This window comes from Merops nubicus, unplaced genomic scaffold (genome assembly GCF_000691845.1).
Source record: "Merops nubicus isolate BGI_N331 unplaced genomic scaffold, ASM69184v1 scaffold6105, whole genome shotgun sequence".
NCBI classification, from domain to species: Eukaryota; Metazoa; Chordata; class Aves; order Coraciiformes; family Meropidae; genus Merops; species Merops nubicus.
In genome coordinates this window covers 30,364-46,823 of record NW_008608857.1, presented here as the reverse complement: position 1 = coordinate 46,823, position 16,460 = coordinate 30,364, and the positions used below count along the sequence as shown (strand labels likewise).

Below are 16,460 nucleotides of genomic sequence, written 5' to 3'. Positions count from 1 at the left end.
ATTCTGAGTGTACCTTTTATAGAGAAGTTTTAGTAGTGTAAGAAGGTCTCCAAGTGTATTTCTCTTCCCTAGAACAGAATGTCTTTAGCCTGCTTGGCAGTATTTGGTGTTTCCTTTGTAGCCTAATAAATGCTGTAGTTCCTATGCTGAACTGGGTAGAAAATACAGAAATGTTATCTTAAAAAATTAAGCAAGAAATGACAGTGTGTTGAACAAGAAATAGCAGAAAGTTTAAAAAATAGTAAGGAAGTATACATCAGGTAAGTAGTCTAAGAAAAGCAAAACAAAATCCATAAGGCATTCTTTGGGAGTGCTCTGAGAGTAACTTCGTTATTGTGACAGAAATCTAAAACACTGGGAAGAAGCAGGGAGTAGCAAGTGGGGACCACAGGATTTCATCTGCTGTATTTATCCTGCAGCTCTTCTGCTACCCACTTTTACTTCAAAGTGTTCAGAAACCATTCTGAAAGAGTAGTCAGTTCCTGGAACCAGTAGACTTCTGACATTAAACTTTGGTGCCAGAGAAAATGTGGCATTATATGTCCTTCTACACTGTTATCTTTATAGAGACATTTTGGAAAGGAAGAAAATTGTGTTTTTTAAAATGGCATATAATCAAAATGCTTATTGTAAAATGCACGTTCTCATAAGATTAATATGTAGATGGTATTTAAACATTTTATTTAGTAGAAGTGCAAAAATTATCTTTTAGCCAAAATAGTCTTCTCTAAGCAGGCTGCTGCTTTTGCAAAGCTTTGCGAAGCTGTGAAGGATACATTTCTCCACAAAAACTTTACAGACTCTTTATTTGCAGCTCCTCTCCAAGATAACATGGCAAACCCCAAAGAGAAAACTCCAATGTGTCTGGTAAATGAGTTAGCCCGTTTCAATAGAATTCAACCCCAGTATAAGCTCCTGAACGAAAGAGGGCCTGCTCATGCCAAGGTAAGGTCACAGCTCCAGGTGCTGAGCCACACCTTAAATGCTGAACACATAATGTCATGGTCTGGACGAGTGCACTTACCAAACACAGCCACATTTCTAGTCTGAGGGGTTTCTTACTGGTCTTTATTTTGTCCCTTTTATTTTTTTTTTTCACACTTTGAGAAAGTGTGTCTGTATTTCTGTTGAAGATCTGTAATTCATTTTGTGCCTTACTTTGACTTCCACCTTTGAGTTTGTATTTGTTGGTCTCTATAAAGACCTCGTGAAGGTCTTTCCAGGATACCACCACCCTTTCTTAATCATTATGGAGCATTTACTCTTTAAGCTGCATGAATCCTCCCCAGTCAGTGTGCATCTGATAACTGCTTCTGCGTTTGTTTCCTGGTAGTGCAGATGACACCAAAGCTCATGTGTGCCATTTCATTTTTTAATGTGCTTATTGGTATGGTTCTGCATCCAAAAAGTTGGTTGCATTGATACTGTGTTTTTCGACCTTGCATAATTCTCACTGATGGTGTCGTGTATTTATTTTACTACCTTTGTTCCATTATTGTGAAAAAAGATGAGCTTTGATTGTGTCAGACTAAAAAAGATTGGGTTTAGCTGTTCATATTCTTCAACAGTAAAGAAATTTGAGGTATGTTACATTCTTACTATACTTGAAATTTTAGCAGGGTAAGAAATAGTTCACATACATTTATTACTTTTAAAGCAACTAATATATAAATTACTTGAGCTTGCATTAGCTGCAGTTTTGAAAGCCATATTTTTAATTAATATATTATTTTTTTCAATTTTTCAGTTTACCTCTTAATATTTTTACAGTCATACTGGTCAAAAAAAAAAAAAAATATGTGCTCTGTAGACTCAGAAGAATATTAAGTCTGATTTTGACCTGTGCAGCAAATGAGAAAAACAGAGAGGGAAAGGGGATGAAGAACAAGGGTGATGTTAATAATCGCAGAATGTCAGGGGTTGAAGAGACCTCTGGAGATCATCAAGTCCAGCCCCCCTGCCAGAGCAGGACCATCTAGTCTAGGGCAGGTCATACAGGAACAAAGAAGCAATGGCAAGAGAAAGTGGGTGGTGGCGCAGAGAAGAGGGAAGGGGAAGGGCTGAGGGACATAGCACATCAAAGGACCGTGAAGGAGAGGAGGTTCTATGTGCAGAAAAAGTGAGGGGGAAAGAATTGCCAGAGCTGATGGAGGCTGACCTTAGGAACAGAGCGGAGTGAAAACAAGCACAAAGTGTGGTGGCCTTTGTATTTCTGCTCTCTGGCCATCAGGTAAATCAGGTTGGACAGGAGGAATACAAACTTCCCCAGAAAATTAGTGAGAAATTCCTCTCAGCCTGTAGCAGTATTGCCTGCTCTGGTCTTGCAGAACTTGAGTACTTAATTAGCTGCTCCAGATTTTGGGCTTAGGCAGTTTTATTCCTTTCATTAAACTCCTATCTACTACTACGCGTGGGATTTTTTTGGTTAGATGTGGTAAGTGAGAAAGTTTGAGCTCTGGCTGTATAAATTTACTGAGCAAGCCCTTTATAGTTTTGATTTTGAACAATCCTGTTCGTTGGTCTGAGCACTAAGAGGAGAGTTACAGGTAGTTAAGTGGCCATTAGTCATTGTATTTTTATTGAAGTTTAGTATTGCCCTCGTATAAAAATACTACACTGATGCTTTGTGGCAAAATATAAAATATATAACCTCCAGATACAGCAGTCAAATTCCAATTCTTTTAGTAGAAAGGATGTATATTTGTAACTAATTCGTGGGTTTTTTTTATATATTTAGCTCTAATACCCAGCTTAGCTTTCAGATGGGGTAGGGTTTGACACACCACATCATTAAGAGACTGTTTCTCTCTTCTCCCTTGTCTGTGAGGAACTTGTCATGACCGCTGTGGAAAAAATGAAATAGTGATAGGAACTGTGATACAGGGACTTGCATTATGCCTTTGAAAATTCCAGTAGGCCAAAACTCAAGGCTGTAATTAAAACAGAAGTATGTACCTATAACGTTGAGTTCATGTGCCCCGTGTGTGTGTGTATAGGCCTGGGTCGGGAGGCACACACATACCTGTGTTCAAATACTTGTTTGCAAATACATGGTAAATGAAAATGTATGCAAAGGCATATTTAAATATCATGCCCATCTCTAGGTATCTAGTCCTAGATCTAGCAAGCTTAAATAATTTTTAAAACTAGAGTGAAGGTAACTATCAAAATGAAAATTGATTTCCTGCTCACACTAACATGCAGATTTCTTTGTTGCCTCAAGTTAGTCTGTTTTCTGAGCTGTGTGTATCTTAGTTTGCTGTGTGTATCTGACATCAAATCCTGCCTTAATATATGGAACTGATACAGACAAGACGTTGAGTTATTACCCTCGATCCTCTTGTTCTTCCATGCTTAAGTCTAAACAGAACATGTATGTATCGTACAGAGGACAGACTACCTAGCAGTATCTTACAGTTCTCTCTTCACTAGAGAGCACATTAAAAACCTGCAGTTTCATTCAGAAGGGTAGTACTTCTTTCTTACTTTATGTTTTTGAACATATTTGAGTTGTGACTGTCCTAACAATATACATTATTTTCAGAAATCAGGTTGTGTGACAAGTTCTTTCACTGGGTAGAACTATTTGGGCCAAATTCTCCACTGCCTTGAAGAGTGTTCAATCATTTATATTATTTCAGAATTACTACAATTTTTTTTTTCAGTAGCATTCATCACCTGTTTTATACAGGTACAAATGCTCTTTACCTGTTTACTATAGGTGGAGTGACTAAAAGCATTCAAATGCATGAAGAAATGTGGTCTTAACTGACCTGTATATAATCTTCCAAGAGCAGAGGATCAATCTGCAGTCATTATTACTTGGTTTAGAAATTATTCTGTTCTTTGATTGTTGATATGAACATTACAGTATTTTACTTTGTCATTTGAAAGGCCAAATGGTGCCCACTGATAAGGACTCGCTGATCACTGTGAGAAACAAATGTGTTACCTGGGAGTTGAATATGATGAAAAGAGAGCATGCTTTCAGTCCTACAAGCTATTGTATGGATTGGTCTGACCCACAATGATAATCTTGCCAGTGTTTACCTGTTCTTTGTCTTTGAAGATGTTCACAGTGCAGCTGACTCTTGGAGAACAGACATGGGAGGCCGAAGGAAGCAGTATTAAAAAAGCCCAACATGCTGCTGCTAGCAAAGCCTTGAATGAAACTACCCTTCCCAAACCAACGCCTAGACCACCCAAAAATAATGTTAACAATAATCCAGGTATGACATTTTCCTCTCTGTGTTAAATCTTGTTGAAGTGTTGGAATATTACACCATTAATGAATAAATTTAGCAAGGTGTAAGTTAAGTTGGAGGGTAAGAATCAACATAGCTGTCTGATAGGTATGACAGTATAATGAAGTAGCCCTGGGAGTTTGCACAGGAGAGTTTTTAATGCTAAAAATGCATGAAAAAAGGTTTTAATGTTTAAAATGACTGAACTCTTAAGTGAATATATTTTTTAGATAAGGCTTTGATGTATTGGTGAGTGTATGTGCTCAACAGTGGGCAGACAGGACAAAACCAGGTTGAATTGACCATTTTTATTGTGGTAGAACACTTTCTTAAAATGGAGTAACTTTGTGGATAGCCTTCTCTGTGTTGGGGAAAAAAGCAAGAGTAAATTTCCTGTAGAACTTGTGAGTATTATTGTGAGCATTAGGCATTAAGGCTGGCTCGAGTGTAGTGTAGTGGTGTTCTCTTGCTCCCCTGGAGGTCAGCACGTCGCTTCTCCAGAGCCAGGACACTGGTTTTGCCCAGTGTTCTTCACAGTCACCGACTTCGACTGCTTAGAAAGAAGGAGGCTCAGACCTATGTGAAAAGGGATCCTGGATTGGATTCTTGGCATTGCAGAGTACTACTCAGCTTCTAGATTTTTTTTGGCTCTGAGCATATTCTTAAAGGGAAAAGCTGATAACAAAAGAAGTAGACTTTTCAAAAATGAATGTAAAAATGTTATCACTTTACCCTGTAATTTTGCTCCAGGAAAGGTGTATTGTACATGCACAGGTATCTTCTCATCAGAGTGATATCCTGCATTTTTATTACATAGTTGAGTTCATAGTCATTCCTTGCTCTGTAAAACATAAAAATTGTTGATAGAAGTTTTTGGATACATATTGTTTAAAAATTTTCATCATGTGGCAAACAAAGCCTCAGTGGTGGATGGGTTTAAAGCTACATTCGTTTCGACCTCTTATGAAATTATTTTGAGAAAATATTAACTCCTTTTGATTAGAATGTACATTTAGCTTATATAGGTTTTCTTAAAACAGCGTAAGTGGGGAATACTGTAGCTGGGCATTTTATTTAAAAAAATAAGTAAACAAGCAAAGTCACTGTATAGCTTTTTATCTGGAGACCATGCAGGTAGGCAAGTGCTGGCTGTTGGGGTTTGTGCTGTGTCAGCAGTAGATGGCAGCAGTGACACTGATTTCCACTAACTATTTCCAGTTTCTTAGATCATTCCTGTTAGATCATTAGTTTTTACTCATAGCCTTAAGTTTTCAAGTCTTGCAAATAAGAAGTTTTCTTTTTGCAAGATTACCAAACAACTTCAGTAATGTCTGGTACTGCTTTCTTGTTTCAATGCCTCTGTGCTCTATTTGTGGTTTTATTTAATACTATTCTGTGGGAAGATATATTATTCTTTTATCTTTATAGTTTCAAAAAGTATCATAATATGTTACAAGGACTTTGGAAAGATGAATAACTGGCTTGATTATAGCACTGACTTTCATTCATACTATTCTGCGTAGAGAATGCACTGAGATAAATGTTTAAATGTTCTTTTTCATTGCTTGTGATTAAGTTGGGACCTATGTTCCTATCTTTTAGAGAAACTGAAATTTCATCATAGTTGTTTCTTTTTTAATTGAAGACAAAAAAAAAAAAAAAAAAAACCCGAACGTGCTGCTCATCTCAGTCCTGCTTGTGTGTTTTGCAGGATTTGTGGTTTAAGTGTATTTTGTGTTTTGCAGGTAGCATAACTCCAACGGTGGAGCTGAATGGTCTGGCTATGAAGAGAGGAGAGCCTGCCATCTACAGGCCTTTGGATCCAAAGCCAATTCCCAATTACAGAGCAAATTACAATTTCCGGGGCATGTACAATCAGAGGTTTGTACTTTCTGTTGTTTGAGGGTTTTTATCCTTTGCTTATCAATGTGTTCCAAATCTTTATGAATTTCTTAGGTTAGTGCAGAGTAAAATAAAACTAATATTTTTACTGAGAGTCTCTGCAGCCTTATTTAGAAACATGCATAATTGTTTCTAAAAGCAGAGCGGTGCCCTAGGCAGGTCCCCAGGAATGAGGACCTGTAAACCAGCTGCTCCTGGTTTTCCAGTGAGCACACTGGAATTGCAGCCTGCAGCCCTGGCAGTGAGGACATGAGGCATGAACTTCAGCAAGAGGTTTTGCTTTGCTTTTGTGTCCTCTGATTAGAATCTGTATCTTTAAAAATGAAGCACTCTTCTCTTGGAAATTGGATATGAAATTAAGAGGGCTGCATTTTAAAAGTTGACCCATTTTTCCTTATTCTTCCACAGAGAAATTATAGTAGATCAGGTCTTTTGGAGCTCCAAAAGTGATATCAAGTGTAATCTGTAAAATAAACAAAACCACCCCAAACAAACAACAACAAAAAACCAGGTCAGGAATTTCAAATAGCATGTTTTATCAGTGGAAAATGTTGCCTCTCTTACAAGGTCTTGCTTAATCGATTTCCTGTTCGTTTTTCTGCATCTCATAATTATAAAAAAAGAATGAGGTTCTGAACTCTGAAGTGTTTTGATTCAAAATTACTCTTTTATTAGAAACTGAATTTACAGCAATGTTTAAAATTAAGGAGTTAAAATGCAGCATTTCAGAATTGTCTAAGGAAAATAGTTCAATCGACTCAATCTTATTTTACTTTTCCCCAGATTTTTAAATCATGATAACTTCAGGGTTTTAAATTTCGTTCTGATTTTTTTTTTTTTTAAACAGCAACAGCACCTGGAAATGTAAAAGGCAAAAATAAGTTGGAAGAAAACTCTCGTTACTGTACAGAACAGTGCCTGATTATTGTACTGCTTGTTATATTTCCAGTCACTGCTGTCTTTGCCTACATACATCATGGCTTAAAAAGCTAATTATGGTGCCTGAAATGAGTTTTGCTAATATTTAGAAATCCTACAATTTTAAAAATTACTTTTATAATGAAATTAGCTTGACTAACAGATCAAAAGGCTACACTGGAAAAAAATGCAAGTTAGGAAAAGACCCATAAAATGGGGAAATCTGGAATCTGAACTTAGTTACTGAACCATTTGTGGAAGCAGAGCCCCAAATGCTTGGCAGTCCCTAACTTTTTAGATTTTTTTTTTTTTTTCATAGAAAGTTAGTTCTTCTAGTGCAACCTTTAAGTTTGCTTCTCTGGGAACTTTCTTTCATGGGAACTGTGTTCTCGTCTTAGGGTAAAATGGTACCTGAGCTGTATTTCTGTGGGCACATTAGGTAGCCCAGGGCATTTGATTTTTCAGATCACAAAACAAATGGGCAGCTGGGGACAGAAGGCCAGAATCTGTGCCTGCCTGCTTCATTGTGCTTACCTGGGTGTAGCTGTCCACGCAGGACAGCTAATAATATTGTGGCTAGTAAACTGATGAGTAACTAAACCTAAGTGGTAAGGAGCTGGGTGTGCCTGCCCGTCTGCACAAGCACATACCCTCTGTGCGTGCACCAGCTCAAACACCAATCCCAGGGTGAAGAGGAAACAGAAGAGTGATGCCATATAGTACTGTTTTGGGACTACTCTTCTGCTGGAGATAATTATTCATTTGCATGTGTTGCTTTGAGAGGTGCTGCGCTGTTATAATCCCAGTGAAAAAGTCCCTTAGACTCTGCAAGGCGCCCTGTCAAATGCTGTTTATTGGGGCTGGCTGAGCGAGAGCAGCGCGGTGCGGGTCACCTTCCACGCCCGCCCCTGGGCCTGAGCAGTGCAGCAGCAAAGGGGGCTGCAGAGCACGTGCAGCTCGCCGTGCAGGCCCTGGCCACAGCAGAGTCTGCCCTCCTCACTCACTCACCCTCTCGCAGGACTTTCCTACAGGGGGACAACTCTGTCCTTACTGGCCTCAAAAGGGGACCGATGTTCAGAGGAGAAGCTCTCTGTGCTGTTAGGTGAAGGCAAGGCCGTGCAGGTGGCATGGAGGGGAGCTGCCCATGAGCCCCTCCTGCATACCCAAACTCCAGCCATGCAGGGGAAACTTGTGCTCTTCAAGGAACAGGCCTGTGTCACATCATGTGGGTGTCTTAGATACATGACTGCATCTTGCAAAGCTTTGTCTGTCACGTTTGTGTTTGAGGGATTTAAGAGGTGTAATGATAAAGATGTTTGCTGGCTGACTTTGGAAAAACTTCTGTGTTACCTGTCTGCCCCCCAAACTTTTAAACAAATAGGCAAAAAAAACCCTTTTGGAAGAAACTTTAAAAACTGTTTGAAATTAGAAACTGAGAGTTTGCTTAGAATAGGTTATGTCTCCTTAAATACACTGTAATTTCATTCTGAACAGCAGATACAGATTGGAGAGAGTTAAAATGTAGGGAAGGGAAGAATAGTCCTGAGAGTAATGTGAGTGATTGTTCAGTGAGCAATGTAACTGTTCTGGAAACGGCTGATTTAGGCCGTTAGATGGCAGCATGAATTTGTGTTTTGGTGCAAGGATGTCCCAGCAGAAGCACTCTTTCAAAAGCTGGCTTTTCCTGTTCTGGAGCTTTTAATTACATTAAGATGTCGTAATTCCAGCATAAATAAATAAAAACAGGTTTGCTACGAAGCCTTGTACATCACACTGTTATTGGTCTGCTGCTGTACCAACGTGATGGTGTAATGATCCACGCCCAGAGCTTTTCATGAGTTCTTGTGTTTATCTTCTGCGTGCTGCATTTCACTTCTCCTGGCCTGTTTGTTCCCACTCGTTGCCTGCCTCCCACGCAGACGCATTGTTATAAGGAAAGTGTTGAGTACAGCTGTGCTAGGATTTTTCTCTGCTGGTGTTTGTTTCTAGGAAGGGAAAAGGGATAAAGTCAGCCTGTTTCCTGTTGGTTTAAAACACAGAAACATCTGTTTGTCTTAAGACCGTTTTCCCAAAAGAACGGTGGCGAGGGAGCTTGCAGGTGATGAGCTTTGACATTGCCAGTAGCTATCAGTTTTGACAACAGTGATTAGTATGGTTGGCTTAAAAAAACCATAAAAATTCCATAAACGACAGAAGATATTTATTCCTGCAATAAAATTTTTGACAGCTAATGTTTAATTTCTGTAGTGGTTTAAATCGTAAAAATATATAGAGTATCTGGGGTCTGAAAATCCAGATTCTGCTGTAGAATCTATAGACTCCAATAACATTTGGTCCTAAAGTGATTTTTTTTCTGCAGTCCCTTCCCTCTGTTGTGGTGAATTTCCACAGTGCTCATAAAATAGTGTTAGGTGATGTGTACAGGAACAGCATGCCCATAATCCTTCCAACAAATGCATCCTGTCGCTGCCATCCACGGCAGTAAGGGGTGCATTTAACCTATCAGGGATCAATAAAATATATATGCTTAAGTGTATTTACAGTATTGCACTGACAGCTGTTAAAATAATGTGGTGTAGATGAAGAATCAAGCTGACAGACTTGTCGGCTGTAGACTGGAAAGCAAGCTTTGTATCTGTAGTATGGCCAGTACAGTGTCTCTTTATTCGCCCAGTCCAGGTACTTACCTGGTGTAATTAAAAGCTTTTTCACCTTAGCTGCAGAGCACATGGGTGTCTCATCACTCTGTACTGAACTGGGAACATGAGGCAGGGGCATTTTACACTATTGCAGTGTTCTAAACCGTCTTCATTCAAAATTAAGTAGTTTTGTCCTCTGGGACCTATTGATAGAGGAGCTCCTAACACCTAGTACTCTCTTCTTCCCTTAATTAGCTCATGTATTGGCTGTTTCTTCTGAAGCTCCCTTCGGTGGACAGCATTCTTTTCTTTAGATTTTTAGCATCCTTAGAGCTTTCTCTGCCCTGGAGAAGGTACATCTGGCTCCAGATCTGATTTTAAAAGTGTCAGCCATGACTTTTGTTGTTCTCACTTAGGCTGAATGCATAAAGACATGAAATGCAGATCCTCAACATCTTTGATTTCTTAATTTCTTGGTGTCTTAATGTCTGTCTTCTAACACTACTCTTCCACTTGGGAGAGTTCCTGTTAATCTTCTGATGTAATGATCTTCAGAGCCAGCAGCCTGCCCCAGCCCCTTGTGAACCTCTTCAGTCTGCTGTCTTTGCAGCTCACTGTCATTTCTGCAGAACTGGTTGTTCTAAGGCAGCTTTACTTTCAGGATACGGACAGGAGGCTGTTGTTGATGGTGTGTATAAAAATACACAGTGATTCAGAATGCTCTTCCAGGAGCAGGAACATTATTGGGTGTTTCTTTCTTTCTGCACTTAGCTTTGTATTCACCCATATCTTTTCCCTGTACTTCCGTGAGCTGAGGATATTTCAGCTGAGAGTCCATGAGACTGTAGATCCAGTGAAAGCAAGCCTAGGTGGGCTCCTTTCATGTTATGGCCTTTCTGCCATACCCAGAACCTGAACATTGGTTACCAGTAGAGATGTTCTCTTTCCTTTGCTGTTTTTATTTTTGGTAGTGATGCTGGTGGACTGCTGTCAGAGCTCAAACATTACTTTGAGGGGCTGTCATCATTTTCTGAAGAGAAGCAAGCAGAAAGAAAGTTGGTGGTTGATTTTTGACATGCTATGATCTGACTGGAGCTGTACTCTCCTAGTCCAATGTCTTTCTCAGTTTTGAACTAAGAGTTCTGCCACAGATTGAGGTAGTATTAAATTTTCTCAGGAACAGTTTTCAGGATTCTTTTATGATACCTTGGGCGTAGTGATCATGAAATGGTAGAGTTTTTGATTCCCAGAGAAGTAAAACTGCCGTGCTGGACGTCCAGAAGTCAGACTTTGGCCTGTTTAGGAGCACAGTTGACAAGAGTCCCTTGGGGGAGAGTCCTGAAGGGCAAAGGAGTCCAGGAAGGCTGGACCTTCTTCAAGAAGAAAGCCCTGAAGGCACAGGAGCAGGCTGTCCCCATGTGTCAACATATGAGCTGGTGGGGAGGAAGACCAGCCTGTCTGAAGAGGGAGCTTTGGATGGCAGTCAGGAACATGTAAGGAGAGTTTATGGCCTTTGGAAGAAGGAACAGGCAATTCAGGAGGACTACAAGGATGTGATGAGGTTATGCAGGAAGAAAATTAGAAGGGCCAAAGCCCAACTAGAACTTAACCCAGCTATTGCCATGAAAGACAGTAGAAAATATTTCTATAAATACATTAACAGCAAAAGGAGGACTAGGAGAATCTCTGTCCTTTGTTGGGTACAAGGGAGGGAACGTAGTGATCAGGAGTGAGGAAGAGGCTGAGGTAGTTAATGCCCCCTTTCCTCAGACCAGTTGTCCTCGGAGTGCCCAGAGCAGGTGTACATGTGCCTGGGGACAGGGTTAGTGTCTTAGTGGACTTGGCAGTACTAGGTTAACAGCTGGACTTGATCTTGAAGGTCTTTTCCAACATAAATGATTCTGTGATTCTGTTCTAACAGTCCTTGGTATCTGTCTTTCAGGAGTCCCTGCTTTCTAGAATACAATTACCACCATCTTAGAAACATTTCCTAATTGTATTACCTTTTAACAGGTCTGCAACCTGATTTTTTTTAGTATGTTGATCTAACATGATCTAACTTTTTTCTGTATTAATACTCAGTACTAAATTGTATTCAGTGAACCAGCTGAGACAAGTCACTGTGTTTCTTTCCAGTTTGTTCATTTTCAGTGCTTTAATTGCAAGTTTGAAATGATAGGTTTATTTTTTTACTCAGGGTAATGCAACTGAATGTCTCTATGTTTACATTCCTCCGAGTGGGAACAGAATGTACCCCAATTTACACAGGCTATTTTAATTTAAGTTAATTTGGATGATGGGAATCACTCTGTGAGCTTTCTCAGGCCTTCTTCCTCTGTGGACTTCTAGGTTAATTAATTCCTCTGAAGTCCTAGGCTTGAGATGATTTTGTTAGTGTAATTTTAATTAACATTATGTTACCAGTATAAATATGTGATAAAATTAAATGAGTGAGGTCCTTCATTCTCACATTTGCTTAGTCTCTAGGCTGGCAAGTGACATGATTTTTTTTTTTTCTGACATGAGTTTCTTATGTAGAAAGAAAATGATATTGTAGTCAGATATGCAGCAGTGTTTATGTTCTTTTACTGTAATGGATATTTGGACAGCATTCTCAGTGACCACTCTGCATGCTTGTGAAGATTAGTGAGTAGTACAGTTCATGGGAAATTTTATGAGCTGAAGTAGATAAGAGTTTGAGATGTTTGTCTGCTGGATGTCTGCTTTAACCTCTAAGTATACTAGTGTACATCACAGCCTTATTTTGTTTTTCCTTTTATTCTTATTGTACTTGTTTTCATATAAAGGAAAAGAACATTTTCTTTTTCCTTGTATTTTTCTTTTCTCCCCCAGCCCTCATCTCCATTTCAGTGTTGTCCACTTGACATTTTCCAGTGCCTTAAACTTTGGGGGCAGTATTCTTGTTAGGTTCTTTTATAGTTTATGCTATTTTTGCAGTCAAGAATAAGTTGAAGTTGTTAACCATTTTCATTACTAAACTATTCAGTTGATAGGTAAAAATACTTTTTCAGAGGCATTTAAGATTTTGTTCTGTGCTCTACTCTTGATTTTGTTTGTTGTTTTTCATTTGTTTTTTCTACCTTAGTCTCCAGTACAATACTTTGAAAGGTTCATCTGATGATCTCTTTTTTTCATTGAGAAAATGTGAGTCAATTTTTTTTAAGGTAGTCATACTGTTGGAAGGAAATGCATAGTCTTTAACCTAGGAAAAGGAAAAAAAAAGGAATTTTTAACTTCATGAAATATTCACAGACTCAGCACAAAGTTTAAAAGAAAGCAATAAAAAATAAAATAAGTAAAAAAAGAAATGAATGAAAATAAGTAAAATAGTAAATTAAAGTTTAAGAAAAGATAAAAACATGAAGTTACTGTATACTCTTGTGTCTGACTAATGTGTTAACCTTGCATATTATGTCTTAACTCATTTTTTAGGCAAAGAGTTAAGTAACTTATATTTGTGGGATTCAATTAAGCATTGGATAAGGATACTGTTTTCATTAAACTGATGGGGGACAGAGATTTGTATGAGACATGAAAGGTGGGAAAGGAGAAGAAAAATAATAATAAAAATAATTAAAAGTCAGAGTTGGAGGAAGATGATTAAGTGTAGATCTTCCAGTTTCAGAGTTAACCTTTTAAATTATTGTTTTTAAAGGTGTTTGCACAAAAAGCAGGGGAACATTGATGGGATGTAGAGAGCATTGTTGCTACACAGGAAGATCAAGATATGCAGGAACAGCTGAATAATTGTGAGGACAGACAATTCAGAGATGGGCTGAGACTAGGCTTTTCAGCATAAAATAAAAGGTGAAGACCACAGGCACCGGTGATACTGACTCTGTGGATACCTGAGGGTTATTCATTGGAAATCACAGCACAGGAGTGTTAGCCTCCTCCCAGCAGAAACACTGGAAGCAAGTAATCAGATTTGTTTTCTGATAGACCTGAGCAGATTACAAGAACTGCATTATACAGTTGCCTGCAATTTATGGCTCTTGACTGTTTAATGCAGGATTTGGTTATGTTCTTACATTTGAAATAGGGAAGGTTTGGGGTTTTTATGTCTTAGAGATGGGAAGCATATTATAGATGGGAAGTTGTGTTTTCTCATTACTGAAAAATTAACAGGTACACTTTTGAATCTCTGTTAATATGTTTCTATCACATGATTATTCTTTACAGTTTTCACATGGTCAGTTAAACATTGTATTGCTTAGGAGTTTTCTACAAGTAGGTCAAAATTGGTTTCATAAATTGACCGTAACAAGTACTATATAGAGAACTATTGAATCATTCAGAATTAAATTAATTTTAATGTTTTAAAGGTTTGGATTATAATTTAAAACCATTGTTTGAGTTAAGGATAATCTGGGACAAGCATACATGATTTATTTTTTTTGTTTGTTTTTTAGAATGTAATCTGTGTTACTGAGGGGAGGTCAGCATTAGAAAGGTGAAAACAGCAATAGGCTGTATAAACAAATCAGCTGAATAGGGATTTTGGAAAATTATCTTTCCATTAATAAGGGATATTTGTGGCTAGAAGCTATACATAGTGCCTTGTCTTTCTCACTTCACACTAAAAAAGTTTTTGGAGGGTGTGAAGGTAATCTAGAAGAAGACAGCCAGACTGATTCAGGGTAGTGGGCTGTAGTTCTCAAACGAGTGCTCTGAGAGCCTCTTTGTTCCCATACATGGTTGTGACCCTGCTGAGAGAACCAGAATGCAGACTGCATGAAGACAAAAGTGGGTATCCTGGATGTTTCCTTCTCCAAGACATAGAATTCACATCTGTAAGAAAGGCACGTGGCTGCTTAGAAGAACAGGGCATGGCCAGGGAACAGCTGCACTCAGCAACTTGCTTTCCTGGAGAAACTTCAAGTGTTGGGAAGACAAAGGTTTCAAAGCAGAAGTTTGCTGCTGCCCTGCTCTGCCTGTGGCTCTGCCCCTCCGTTCACAGAGCTCTTAGCACCTGCCTGGGCAAGCAGTGTCTGCAGGCTGCCAGTGTGGCCGAGCTGGTGTGGAAAAGAGCCAGGGGATGAGTGCAGAGGATGACCCTGCAGCACAGAGCTGGTGTGGAAGAGGAGCCAGGGGATGAGTGCAGAGGATGACCCTGCAGCACAGAGCTGGTGTGGAAGAGGAGCCAGGGGATGAGTGCAGAGGATGACCCTGCAGCACAGAGCTGGTGTGGAAGAGGAGCCAGGGGATGAGTGCAGAGGATGACCCTGCAGCACAGAGCTGGTGTGGAAGAGGAGCCAGGGGATGAGTGCAGAGGATGACCCTGCAGCACAGAGCTGGTGTGGAAGAGGAGCCAGGGGATGAGTGCAGAGGATGACCCTGCAGCACAGAGCTGGTGTGGAAGAGGAGCCAGGGGATGAGTGCAGAGGATGACCCTGCAGCACAGAGCTGGTGTGGAAGAGGAGCCAGGGGATGAGTGCAGAGGATGACCCTGCAGCACAGAGCTGGTGTGGAAGAGGAGCCAGGGGATGAGTGCAGAGGATGACCCTGCAGCACAGAGCTGGTGTGGAAGAGGAGCCAGGGGATGAGTGCAGAGGATGACCCTGCAGCACAGAGCTGGTGTGGAAGAGGAGCCAGGGGATGAGTGCAGAGGATGACCCTGCAGCACAGAGCTGGTGTGGAAGAGGAGCCAGGGGATGAGTGCAGAGGATGACCCTGCAGCACAGAGCTGGTGTGGAAGAGGAGCCAGGGGATGAGTGCAGAGGATGACCCTGCAGCACAGAGCTGGTGTGGAAGAGGAGCCAGGGGATGAGTGCAGAGGATGACCCTGCAGCACAGAGCTGGTGTGGAAGAGGAGCCGGGGGATGAGTGCAGAGGATGACCCTGCAGCACAGAGCTGGTGTGGAAGAGGAGCCAGGGGATGAGTGCAGAGGATGACCCTGCAGCACAGAGCTGGTGTGGAAGAGGAGCCAGGGGATGAGTGCAGAGGATGACCCTGCAGCACAGAGCTGGCTCTGAATGGCTTTCCCACCCCGTGTGTGTGCCGTGTTCCAGTGCCCCTTGGCTCGGCCAAGAAGGTCTGTGTTCCTCTGCAGTCTGCATTATGCAGTGGGAATAGGCTAATACTTCTATACTACTTGTGTAGTAGGGAAGTAATTGGGTTTATTTGTTCTTTTTTACATAGGTGAAGAATAAATTTGCCATTAGAAGTTAGACAAAACCTCACTGGAGTTTTTAACAATGAAAGGAGGCTAAATCCAAGTAAACTTCCTGGTTTCTGTGAGCTGCAGCTTGCAACTTGGGTTTTTTTCCCTTCTAAGTAACAGTATTTATCAGAAACATTGATGTGATTGAGGAATCCAGAGAAATGCAGGAAATGCAGTATGAACACATAACGTATGCACTAATACTTTATTTGTCTTTGTGTGTGTGGATTTGATGGCCAAAAAGGAAGAGGCCCCAAGGGCTCCTTAGTATGCAATTAATATTTTGGCTAGAAAAGCAGCAGATTGTTTCAGTATGCTTACATGATATGACATCATATTCCAGTAAAAATATAATGAACAGAATTTTTGTTTGTCTCTGTGGCAAAGCAAAATGAGTTTTCTAATTGTCAACAGACCTTCGTGATTTATTTAATTATTGTGGCGCCCGCTCACACCAACTTAGTTAAGGTCTGTCAGCATTTCTGTTATGAACCCCTATTTTTAGGGGTTTATAACTAGCTGTAAATATTTGCTCATTGCTGAAACTTGGCATTCCAGGTCACAGCCGTAAA

General features: G+C 40.1%; 1 protein-coding gene across 1 annotated transcript in view; it reads left to right on the top strand.

Annotated features, from left to right (window-relative positions):
- Nucleotides 1-804: 804 nt before the first annotated feature.
- STAU2 (staufen double-stranded RNA binding protein 2) overlaps nt 805-16,460 on the top strand; it is a gene marked incomplete at its 3' end in the record, with an annotated part of 43,114 nt that continues 27,458 nt past the window's right edge. Inside the window, exons 1-3 of the mRNA XM_008940379.1 lie at nt 805-945; nt 4,070-4,229; nt 5,990-6,125. Of these exons, the coding sequence (XP_008938627.1) occupies nt 832-945; nt 4,070-4,229; nt 5,990-6,125 (410 nt within the window). The remainder of the gene's footprint in view (nt 946-4,069; nt 4,230-5,989; nt 6,126-16,460) is intronic.